The sequence below is a fragment of the Egretta garzetta genome, unplaced genomic scaffold (genome assembly GCF_000687185.1).
Source record: "Egretta garzetta isolate BGI_Z169 unplaced genomic scaffold, ASM68718v1 scaffold368, whole genome shotgun sequence".
NCBI classification, from domain to species: Eukaryota; Metazoa; Chordata; class Aves; order Pelecaniformes; family Ardeidae; genus Egretta; species Egretta garzetta.
This window is the reverse complement of record NW_009260684.1, coordinates 1,654,028-1,665,670: the sequence shown is the minus strand read 5'-3', so window position 1 is coordinate 1,665,670 and position 11,643 is coordinate 1,654,028. Positions and strand designations below refer to the sequence as shown.

At 55.6% G+C, this 11,643-nt stretch overlaps 1 protein-coding gene across 1 annotated transcript in view; it reads left to right on the top strand.

Moving 5' to 3' along the window:
* The first annotated feature begins 1,500 nt into the window (after positions 1-1,500).
* The window catches only part of SDC3 (syndecan 3), a 10,378-nt gene continuing 235 nt past the window's right edge, over positions 1,501-11,643 (top strand). The window contains exons 1-5 of the mRNA XM_035901307.1: positions 1,501-1,549; positions 6,840-6,898; positions 7,644-7,761; positions 8,216-8,826; positions 10,533-10,812. Of these exons, the coding sequence (XP_035757200.1) occupies positions 1,501-1,549; positions 6,840-6,898; positions 7,644-7,761; positions 8,216-8,826; positions 10,533-10,812 (1,117 nt within the window). The remainder of the gene's footprint in view (positions 1,550-6,839; positions 6,899-7,643; positions 7,762-8,215; positions 8,827-10,532; positions 10,813-11,643) is intronic.

Sequence of the window (11,643 nt, the reverse complement as noted above, 5' to 3'; positions counted from 1 at the left end):
CACCAAAAAGGTGCTTTCAAAGGGTGATTAACTGAAAATATTCCATGGAAAATACCATAGAAACAATCGATGCTTTTCCTGCGATATGTTCTCAGTTTAAATATGTTTTCCTGGAGAAAATGGCTTTTGGCCCTGACGGATTGCTGACCCTGGCTGCATCTTTCCGAGCTTTCCAAGATGACCGGATTCAGCAGCTCCCTGGGAGGACACCCCCTGGGTCACTGTTGCTCTTGCATGCTGCCATCGCCGGTTGCATCGCTCTGTCCTGGCAAGGGCAGTCGCCTGCCCACCCTGGCCTCACCCCTTGGCCTTGCAGCATGCAGGGCTGCGGGTCTGCTGCTGGGAACAGGGGGGTTGGGGCTTCCCAAAGCTGTCTCACTGGGTTGAAATGCAAACAGACCTTTAGCAAAAGCACTGGGGCTTTGGCTTTCTGGTTTTGCTGTTCATTTTGCAAGTAGGATGGTCAGGGGATGGGATGCAGAGACCTGGACAAGAACCTTTGCTTGGCAACAAGGGACAGGATGGTGAGCTGATCCTCCTGCTCGCCTGCACCACCCCGTCCCATTCTCCAGGCTGCTTTTGGACTGATTCCATCTTCCTTTTCCTCTTTAACTGCCCACCCGTCGGTTTGTGGAGCAGGCTGGTCCCCTGCATCCCTGCTGAAGCTTTCCACATGCATCCTTTCCCCTGCCTTGGCCCCGTCTCGTGCCCCAGAGTTGTGCCGGTGGGTGCTGGATGGCCATGGACATCCATACCATGGGATAAAATCTGCTCCATCCCCAGCTTACCGTGCCAGTTCTCCTTGCAGCAGGAGCCTTCCCATCCAAAACCTGGTGCTGGGGGCTGTGGCCATCCTTGGTTGGAGGAGGTGTGTGGGCTCCTCCAGCTGCGATGCTTTCCTGGGGTTTGCTTCACCCCAGTGTTGCTTGGCTCTGCTCTCCGTGCACGCTGCCAGTGAGCCTTAGATGTGTGCTAGGGAAAGGATTTTACCACCTGGCTCTGTCCCCCATCACCACCAGCCCATGCTCCAGGCATGAACCAAGCCTGAATCCCAACTGCCTTAGAAACCACCAAATTTAATCCTTTTTAATTTCCTTTCTGATTCCTTCAGGGAAAACTCTCGAGCTTCTGTCTGCAGCCAGGAGGGCTAGAAACATCCACAGCCTTCAAGCACTTCCACCGCCCAGAGTGGGGCTGATAAATCCCAGCCAGGGCTGCTGGGGCGTGGGGAGATGCTCTGACCCCTCACAAAGTCCCTCAGACAGCGGATGCCGGGACTCGAGTCGGGATTTCTCCCCATGCCCGGACTGTTCCTCTGGGAGTTCCTCCGTGCTTTCAGGGGGGGCTTTTCTCCCCCTCTCCCCGCTTAGCACACCCCATGAGGCCGGTTAATTCCTCCTTCCCCATGACACCCCCAGCAAAGCAGACCCCAGACTTGGTTTGGGTGGATGCGCTGGAGAACACCACCCATCATCCCGCACCAACGATGGATGCGTCGCCATGGAGGAGGCGGTTTCCATGGCGACCGTTGCCATGCCGATGGCTACTGGTGAAGGGCCTGAGAGCATCCCAGGGAGGTTCACCATCCTTTCCCCACAGTTAAAGATGAATTGATCTGTAAGGCTCCTTTCCTCCCAGTGTGAAAGCCAGACACTCAGCAGTGAATATTGCTTTTGCAACGGCAGCACATTTGGGGTTTAATGTTCGGGGATTTTAAGAATCTCTGCGATAGCCCTGCTGCAGAGCGGGAACACCCTAAAAAATATAACACCCTAATCCTCCCTGCCTAGGGAAGGAGGGATGTGCAAGCAAGGGTGTGCAGGGAATTTAGGAAGATCCCAATCAGCTGGTCACCATCCCCCAGGACACGTCCAAAGAGGTAGAGGGGTCTGTAGGAGCATGTTTGTACCATGCACAGAGGCGGTGGGCAGGTCCTCTCTGTGCCCTGGTTTCCCCATGTTTTAAGTCCCCAAGGTGTACACGTAGAGTTGCTTGTGGGAGGGCTGAGTGTGTCAGTGGGGCCCTTTTCCTGAGCTTTACATTTTTTTTCACTGTAAAATGGTGTTGCCCACCTTGATAAAGGGAGAGAAGAGTAAAGGATGGGGCGTCCACTCTTCTGGGGGGTACAGATGACAGAGAGGGACTGGAGCCTTTCTAATCTCCCCACTCAGCTCCGATGATGCAGGGCCAAAGGGCCTGAGCTCTCACTTTCCAAGGCTCCTAGCATGGGGTTTGGGTGTGATTTGCGCTGCTGCTTGGCCTCTTGGCTGCCGTTCCTGGTCCAGCCAAGCTATGGAGCGGAGGCACTGGGCAGGGAAACACAGCCCCACGGCGGCTGCGGGAGCAAAGGAGTCCTCTGGGATAGGGTGGGGGATCTTTTTCTTATCCGAGCTTGATGTAGTGGCCATGTCACCTCCAGAGCTGCTACATCCAAATCCTTTGGGTCTGGCAGTGAGGAATGTTTATTGAAATTTGACTTTCTGAACCCTGCCCTATGGAGACTGCTTTGCATTGGGGCTTGCTTTTATAGCAGCAGATCTGTGACCTTTCTGGCCATCAGAGGAGTAGAAATAGGAATGGATGATGCCAGAGCTGGATCCTGGCCCGGGCTGCCCCCATGGCTGGCATGGCAGTGACTGGCTTATGGGCTGAGCCGTGGGGACATAGCACAAGTGGTTCCCCTCCTGCAGAACAATCCTGAGCATGGCCCGGCAGAGAACCAGCACCTCGCAGGGCACATTGCGTTTCTGCAACTTTTCACCTCCCACGGACTTGGACATCACCAAAAGCAATGCAACCTCCCCCCCCGGCCCAGGCCCAGCCGGTGTCTTGGGGCCCAGTGCCTCCAGCAGCTTTGCCTTGACCCCTGATTTAATTTCCCTAATGAAGCCCGTCTGGGGGAAGCAGGGCTGAGCTGGTTAACGAAACCCCCTGCCAAGAGCCATTAGCTGGGAAGTTGTAATTGCACGGATGGAAGCTGCTGTCCCTTGTCTCGAGCCAGCTAATCGGTGGCTCTCAGCATCCCGCTGCAGGCAGGGCAGGGCAGGGCAGGGGCTGGCTTGGGGCAGGAGGCACTGGGGCCAGGACGAGCCTTGCGCTGGGGTTTCCTCCCTGCCCTGAGGAGCCTCTGCCCACCTGGCTCAGCTTTGCATTGGATACCCGGAGAGGGCTGCGCAGAGGACCTGGGTGTCCTTCGAGCGGGTCCTCCCATCCCGACCAGGGGAGGAGGTTGATCAAGTGTGCGGATGCAGCTTGTGTGACTCCCAGCCCTGGGCAGGCACAAAATTCTTGTTGTAAGAAAACCCTCTGGTGGGGCTGGCAATCCTCAGTGGCTGTACAGGCTTCGCAGCCTGACCTTGCTCTGACCACGGGGAGCCTGCTCTGTCGGGAGTGAAGTTCCTCTTTTGGGACAAATCCAGCCAACTGTGTCTTTGCTGCGATGCAGGCTGTGACGGATGGGGAGGCAGCCGCAGGTCAGGAGGTGGGAGCTGCTGTCCTGCGTGATTTGTGATTTTCCGGGCTGGCAAAATCACCATTCCTCTCTGCTTCATCCCAGCCATGTGAGGGGGAGCAGTCCCCTCGATGCTGGGGGGAGGCTGGGGCCCGTGCACGACTGTGGGGCTCGGTGCACATGGAGTATTAACGATCTAAGCAGCAGTAAATCCAAATAAACACTGACTGTTCCCAAGATTTATTGCATGAGCCTGACCTAATACCAGCAGGGCTGCAGCTGGGGCAGCCTGGCTGGGAGGAGGTTTACGTCAGTGCCTGGGGAGTGCAGTGGCATGGGGGCTTTTCTGGGGAACAGCCGTATCCCAAACACACACCCCCCTGCACCAGGAACACGTGGAGATGTTTCACAAGTCTTATCAATAAACCTTTGTGAAGCTTGGTGGGCTGGGGCTGTGCTTACTGCAGGCAGGGGGTCCCCCCAAACCTGGTCCTGGCTGTGTGGTTATTTAGGGGTTTATGCCGGGCAGATGCAATCCTAGGATGAAGGATGCTGGAGAGGAGCAAAGGGTTGTCCAGCACCCGTTGCTGCTTGCTGCGGTTTTGTATCGCCAGCTCCCCCTGCACACAGGAGCGGCTTGGGAGCAGCCTCTGGAGATGGGCAGCCAAGCAAGAGAAGGGAAACTCTCTGCCATCCCACTTAGGTACCGTTTCACCTCCTCTGAGCAGCAGGAACGCTGCATCTTTGTGAATATTGCAGTGCAAGAGCAGCGTGGTGCCTGGCTGTGCAGGAGCTGGTATTACATGCACTGAGCTGGCCAGGCGGCAGTTGGAGCCGGGCTGCTGGCGGGCTGCCCTGTGCCATGGGCTGCTGTAGTCCCTCCTTGGTATAAACTCCACTGATTGCTGCCGATCCCCTGGAATCCACTTAGGGCAAAACCTGGCTGAGAACATCTCTGCTCTCCTGCAGGCTGGCATGTGAGGGGCAGGCGTGGGAGTGGCGTCTCTCACATCAGGGGAGTTGTCTCCGGAGAGCGAGTTTTGGCCCTGCGAGGTGTTTTATTGCTGTGAAATTGTTCCTGCTGCAGTCAGCAGCTCTGGGAGATGGATCCCTGTGGTGCTGTGGTGTGGATCCTGCTCCCTTGACCTGGAGGGAGTGAAGGTGGTTGCACAGTGCAGGGGGTGTGGATCTGGGGAAGAGAAAGACCCAGAGAAAGGGCTCCCAGCTCCAAACATGCATCCCACTGGGGGGCCATACATGGCAGGTTGGAGCACAGCATCAATCGGTGCCCCAGGAGGATGCCAGAACCGGGCAGTGGTGCCTGGGGAGTCCTCCCCAGCTGTGTGCTGAGCAGGGGGTGCTGAGCTCAGTTGTTGTCTGAGCAAAATATGGGGGTGTTGTTCTCATGGGAAGGTTTGCTTCTGGATTTGGGACTGGACAATTCTCACCGGCAGCTACCCATTTGCCCTCACTGCATTGCTCCTGGGCAAAGCAGATCCAGGACACACACTGACTGTGCTGAGTCTCTCCACCCTGTGGGATGGATAGACGGATAGATGGATGAATGGATGGGTGGGTGGGTGGATGGATGAGGGCTGGTGTGGCATGCTAGGCCCGTGTGCTTCCATTTTTGTTTCCCGGTCCAAGCTCAGGGAGTCGAGGAGTCGATGACTGGAGCTGCCTCATCTGGTTCCAATTTAAAGGAGAAACAGGCTCGATGGAGCTGGGGCATGTGGCTCCCATTACAGTGGGGCTTTGTAGGTCACACAGAGAGAATCTGGCCTTCAGGGAGCTCGCCCGCGTTGGCTGGCAGGGGTGAGGGGTGGTCTGGGGAGCGCCTGCACAGTGGTCTCCTCTTTTCTTGGTGAGCCTCAATATTTTTGGTGTAATAATCAAAAGGCAAATAAAAGCAACTCCAAATGTTTCTTCCTCTCATCCCTCAAACCTTGCAATTTTTTTCTTGCCTTCCCATCAGTTCTGGTGGCCTGTCTCATAATTTATGGGCTCCTATGGGTGGTGCACCCCATCAGCCTTCAAAAAACCCTGCATGTCCCCTGGGATCTCCTGGTCCTTGGCTTCCCTGCACCGGACACAAGGACAGGGAAGTCCTGGATGGGCTGTTGTGCAGTGGGTGAACTCCATAGCTCCACAGCTTTGTCCTGCTGATCCAGGAGGTTCATTGACCCCAATATTTTGGAGTCAGGGCTGGGGAGTCATGGCAAACTTGCATGGTGAAACCAAAGGTGGTTCTTGCAGTCTTTTACTTCTATCCACCACCTTCCCTAGGCTACAGCAGATCCTGCCCAGGCATTTATTTGTTATTGCATTTTGTTTATTTTGTTGTTGCACACCCATGAGACATCACTTATTTAGCAAAACCACTTTCACCAATCCTTGGTGCATCAGTTTTTCCCTGCTTTTTACCATCTCCTCTCCAGGAGTTGGAGCCTGTTCCTCCGTAGATCGTAGCAAAGTATTGTTTGAAATAATTTGGCAACACTGAGCTCATTTTGCTTGTCACCCCTTGGTGACACCTTGATTTCCAAGGAGGGAAAGCAAGCCCCTGCCTTGCAGGCATGGGTGCCCCTCGCTCTTGGCTACCTCCTGCCTCTGTCCCATCTCTCCTGGTCCCTCCTCTCTCCAGGCTGTTTCCCCAGCATTGTGGCCATTGCTGGGCTTTCCAGCGTCTCTGCAGGGTTAATCAGCACCAACCAATGCCCAGATGCAGAGCACATGGCTTCCATCCTCAGCCTTGTGCTGCAGTGGGGTTTGGCCCCTGTGGCTCGGCAAGGGGCCACATGATTCCCAGCTCCCTGCAAATTAATTCTGGTGGATAACAGATTTCTTCAGTGAGCTGCTGGCGACCGTGTATTTGAAACTCCAGGGTGGTGCATTATCTTTGGGGCAACGACTGAGGCTTCCCAGTGGTTTGGAAAGTGCATGGCACATTGGAGACTGGCAGGCTATAACCAGAGGCTGCAGTGATCGGGGAGAGCACTGCTATTGCTGGGGATGAAGGAATAGATCCAGGCCAAAAAAGCTCATCAGCGCTTTCAGGAAAGGCAGATGCTTAAAAGCTCAACTGCCCTTGACCTTCCTGAGAGGTTTGTGTCCCCAGGAACGTGCTCCATGTCACTGTGGGTGTATGACACAAGTGGTACCTCTGCAGCACCCTGGTGGCTGTAGGGGCAGGGTTCGGGCAGCAGACGCCTCCCAGGCTTGGGCACCATGGCAGCAATCAGCCCACAGCCCCACCTTCCAGTCCTGAGCATCTCCCTGCCGTGTTTTCTCTCCCCTGCCAGCTGATGGGTTCCAGGAGAAGAGATGGGGGGACGAAATGCGAGTTGAGTCCTAAATTGCTATGACATGGGACCTTCTGACTTTTCAGAATTCCTTTTTGTTCCGATCTGGAATAAAAACAAAGAAACTCGAAGCTGTTGGCAAGAGGTAAAATGCTCTAATAAGTGAAGGGGACCCTTCTACCCCTTTATTTTAAATTTAAGCACTAACCTGGCTTGTTACATCTTGAAACACCTGATGCTATCTCGCAGATCAAAGCTTCCTTGTTTGGGTTGTAATGAAGTGTCAGACTGTTGCCTTGCAACACTTTGATCTGCAAAACAAGATGTTTAAGAGCCCTACTAGCAAGGGCTCTTCAAGTTGTAGCGGCGCTGCAGAGCAACGGAATATTTGAAGCCTGATATTGTTTCATATTGAGCCTTCCCAGGTTATGGCAGCTGATAGTGTGCGTTACTGTCACACCCGTGCCAGGAATCACCTGAAAATCAGCTAAAATGAAACAATAGTGAGCCGGAGAACCAAATAAATACTTTTTCTAACAGTTTTCAAAAGCAGTTGTTGGTTCCCCCTTCCCTGCCCCCCCTTGCCCATTTTCCAGAGGGCTCATTTCCATGGGAAATGTTATCGGAGTCAATGTGTGCTCTCCACAAAATGTCAGCTTGTCTGAAAGATTTGCAGCAGCGAATTGTTTTTGGGAAAAAAAACAACAAACAACTCTGGGTGGTTCAGCTGGAGAGCGCTGCCTGCACTCCTGCTCCCTTGGTCTGGCTTTTCCCTGGCCTGTTTAACCTGTCCGTCGCCCCTGAAGGCTGTCTGGGGGTGTCTGGGCAGGGACCAGTCTTGATTTGGTCAGGCTGGAGCTGCTCACGTGTCTCTCCCCACTTGGCTGCAGGCTCAGCGCTGGCGCAATGAGAACTACGAGAGACCCGTGGACCTGGAGGGCTCGGGGGACGATGACCCCTTTGGGGACGATGAATTGGACGATGTCTACTCGGGCTCCGGCTCGGGGTGTAAGTAGCTGTGGGGCTGCTGGGGAAGGGTCCCTGGGGAGCCTAGCCATGGGTTTCGGTGGGACAGGAGAGGGGTTTCCTGTGGGATGCGAGGGAGGGGATCTCCCCTTGCCCATCTCTGGAGCCACCTGCCTGCCCTCTCCTAGACAAAACCAAAGGGAATGTTCCCAAAGGTTGGGCTCAAGTGATTCCATTTCCCATTTCAGTTTCTGATCCTACTGGGCAGTATTAACCTTTCCCCAGCACGATAGCATGTGCCAATGTTATAGAGCTTTCTTTGGCCCCAGAGGGGGGCTCTGGCCACCGCATGGGAATTTGCAGCCCTTGGTTTCTGCTGAGCCTGTAACCAGTCCATGCTCTCATTTTTTTGGGGGGTGAAGACAGGTGGGTGTCAGCCCTGGGAAATGCCAGGACAGCAGCGGCTTCACCCTTTGCTCTTCTCCCCCTCTGTCAGATTTTGAGCAGGAGTCGGGGCTTGAGACAGCAGTGAGCCTCACCACGGACACGTCCATCACGCTCCCCACCACGGCGGCTGTACTGCCCACTACCTTGGTGCAGCCCATGGCAACCCCCTTTGAACCATCCCCTGCTGAGGACACCACCCCCGAGCAGACAACCAGCATCTTGTATATCCCCAGGATGACAGAGACACCAGTGATCCCCAGTTGGAAAGCAACTACCACCAGTAGCACTGCCAGTGACTCCCCTACCACCACGACCACCACGGCCACCACCACCACGACCACCACCACCACCACCACCGCGGCCACGACCACCACCAGCACCACCATGGCCACTGCCAAGCCCACCACTGTCCGGAGGTTCCTGCTCCCCTTTGTCACCAAGGCAGCCACCACCTGGGCCACCACCCTGGAGACACCCACCACCTCCATCCTCGAAACCAGCACACCAACAGAGGTGGCCACGTCACGGCTTGTCCCCACCAGCATGGCCAAGCCCAGGTCCCTGCCAAAACCAAACACCTCCAGGACTGCAGACCTCACAGAAAAAAGCACTGCCTTGCCATCCAGTCCTGCCACGCTGCCACCCACAGAAGCCCCCCAGGTAGGAGGCAGAAGCCCTTCTCACCTGCTAAAGGGCTCGTGGGCCATGTTTGAAGCTAAGTGATGGTGATGGGAAGCCTTTGGGGTAGATCTGTCCTGAGCGAGTTGCCCAGAGGGAGATCAAACCAGGTTGGGCTCTTCCCAGCTCCACAGAAAGTGGAACATCTGGGGAGCTGGAGAGGGGATATTAAAGGGTGGGGAGCCTAGCATGGGCAGAGCATGGTGATGGGGCTGGTCTGAGAGCTGATGAGGGGCACCCAGGGGTGCGCCACGCATCCCCAGTGCCCCCAGCTCTGCCTTGCTTCAGAGCAGCTTCCCCAGGCAGGAGAGCAGCACGGCTGGGGGCACCACCACCCCATGGGGAAAGAGCGGCTTTCCTCTGGGTTTGGTGTCTGGGCTCATCGTACCATTTCCCAACTTGCAGCCCATCAGTGGGAGGCCCCAGAGCTCCTCAATTACGGCTTGACAGTGCATTTCCAGCCTGTCGGGTGTCCTGAGCAGGGGATTTAATCTGCTGATCCATCTCTCATTCAGAGCCCCTCAGGGGCCCTTTGAAAACAGCTTTGACTGAAAGGTGGAGTGATTTGTCTAAACTAGTCCCTCTTTTCTGTGTACGTATATGTATGTATAGCGCTCTGGGCTCTCACTGACCTTCAATTAATCTCTGTCACAAAAATGCCTGCTTGTGGGAAGCAGTGAGCCATGCGCCCGCGCTGGGGGCAGCATGACATGGAGGGGGCTCCCACTCGCCTGCCCCGGCTTCGGCCCATCGAGCTCTTTGCTCATCCCAATTTGTAATGTCCCAAGGCAGCTGTGGAGGGAGCCGTTTGCCCCGTGAAGGAGGGATCCCAGGGAGGTTTTGCTTGGGGATGCTCAGTGCGGTCCAGCTCAGCATGTGGACACGTAGCAGGTTGGGCTGCCGGGCCAAGGGGGAAGGTCAGGGGGGATTTGGCCCTGAGAGAGCTGCAGCTATGGGGATGTTCAGGAAGCAATGAACAGCTCAGGGTTGGGCTGGAGGGGGATGGAGTGGCTCATCTGCCTGGCCCATGTTTGCTATCCAGGCTGGGTTTGCCTCCTTGCTAAGGGGGCTTGGTCAGGGACCACGTCAGGTCTGGCTGGCTCCATGTCCTGCGTGAGAAGGACCCATCTTTCTGCTCCCGTCCAGTGCTGCAGGACTGCAGCCATAACAGCAGGTTGAAGGGAGAAAAGGGAGAGGGAATGGACCCCTTGGGGCTCATCCGATGGCATCTGATGCTTACACTTGTTGCGTTGCTGTAGCACAAACAGTTGCATCACTTCATGTCTGGCAAGGAGGCATCTGAGAGACGTTTCAGCCAACCGTTGGTCTACAGTGGGGACAGAGAGCCCAGAGGGTATAGGTGTCTCTTTAGGGGAATCTACAGATGAGAGTTTGTGCATCTCAAGGGCACCTGGGATGGGCACAGGGAGAAATGGTCCAGCTCAGCCACAGTGGCCTCAGCCCTTTGGTGACCATCAAGATGTGGGGTTGTGTTGCTCTCTGCAATGTGTTGCTCACTCCAGTGACACAGGGGAGGGACACCGCAACGTTATCCCCCATGTTCCCTGCTGAGAGGGCCACCCTGTCATCGGTACTGTGATGTCCTTCCTCTGGACACATCAGAGCTGCTGGAGGCAGGAACCACCCTTTGGTCCTTGTCCCCTGCTCCATCTTGTCCTTTCTCCCAGATGGAGCCAGGGGAGGTGACGACAGTCCTCGACAATGAGCTGGAGGTCCCGGTCAGCAGCGGCCCCAGTGGGGACTTTGAGATCCGGGAGGAGGAAGAGACGACTCGTCCCGAGCTCGGTAACGAGGTGATGGCTGTGGTGACGCTGCCGTCGGGACCTGGGCTGGGCAAGAATGCAGAGTCGGGGCTGATCGACAACACGATAGAGTCTGGTAACTCCGCCGCTCAGCTCCCCCAGAAAAACATCCTGGAGAGGAAAGAAGTGTTGATAGGTGAGACTGGAGGCTGTGGGCTCTTGGGGAAAGAGCTGGTGTGTTTGCGGGGGGGACACACAGCTGGGCTGTCCATGCCCCAGGAGAGGGGGTCGGTCTTTGGCAGGGCATTGGGGTAGGGTTGAGCCTGGGATAACCCACACTCACCTGCCAGAATAGCTCCAGGGCCTGTGCTGGGGCGGGGGGGTTCCCAGGAGTCTTCATGTCTTTGCCAGGAGAATGCAGAGCTGTGTGCAGTTTGCTTTTGCTGAGATGGGTTTCCAGGAAAAAAATAGGATGTTAGTGGAAAGATGTGCTATGGTGCTAGCTGAACCTGGCCACCTCTGACTGCAGGGGAGGAGAGAGATGCCCTGGGAGAGCCACTTGTCCCAGCCAGAGGGACATCAGAAATGGGCAGAGGTGTCAGTGTTCCACTGCCAGCTAAAGGGAGCTGGAGGTGATGGCGTGGCAAAGCAGCCATGTTGTTCTGGTGGTCTTCAGCTGAGCGTGGTGGATGCTGGCAGGCACCCAAATGAGCAGCTTTTGGGGGGACTTTCTGCACCCTCCTTACATGAAGTTACAGCCTGAGCAGGGACCTCTCGCTGGGCCTGAGCTGCCTTGTGCCAGTCCATTGCCCACCGTGCAGCTGTAGAGTAGATGTCTTCAGGTCCTACCTACCCTTCAGTATGGCTGCACTTGGGAGCTTGTTGAAGCTCCTTGCATCATGTGATCTCCCCTCACCTTCGTTTTCAGTTTTCTTAACCATAGATTTCAGGAGAAAAGTTATTTGCAAGCTTGCAAAACAGAAAACTGAGCTGGAATCCAAAATGATATCCCCCCCCCCCCCCCCCCCCCCTATAC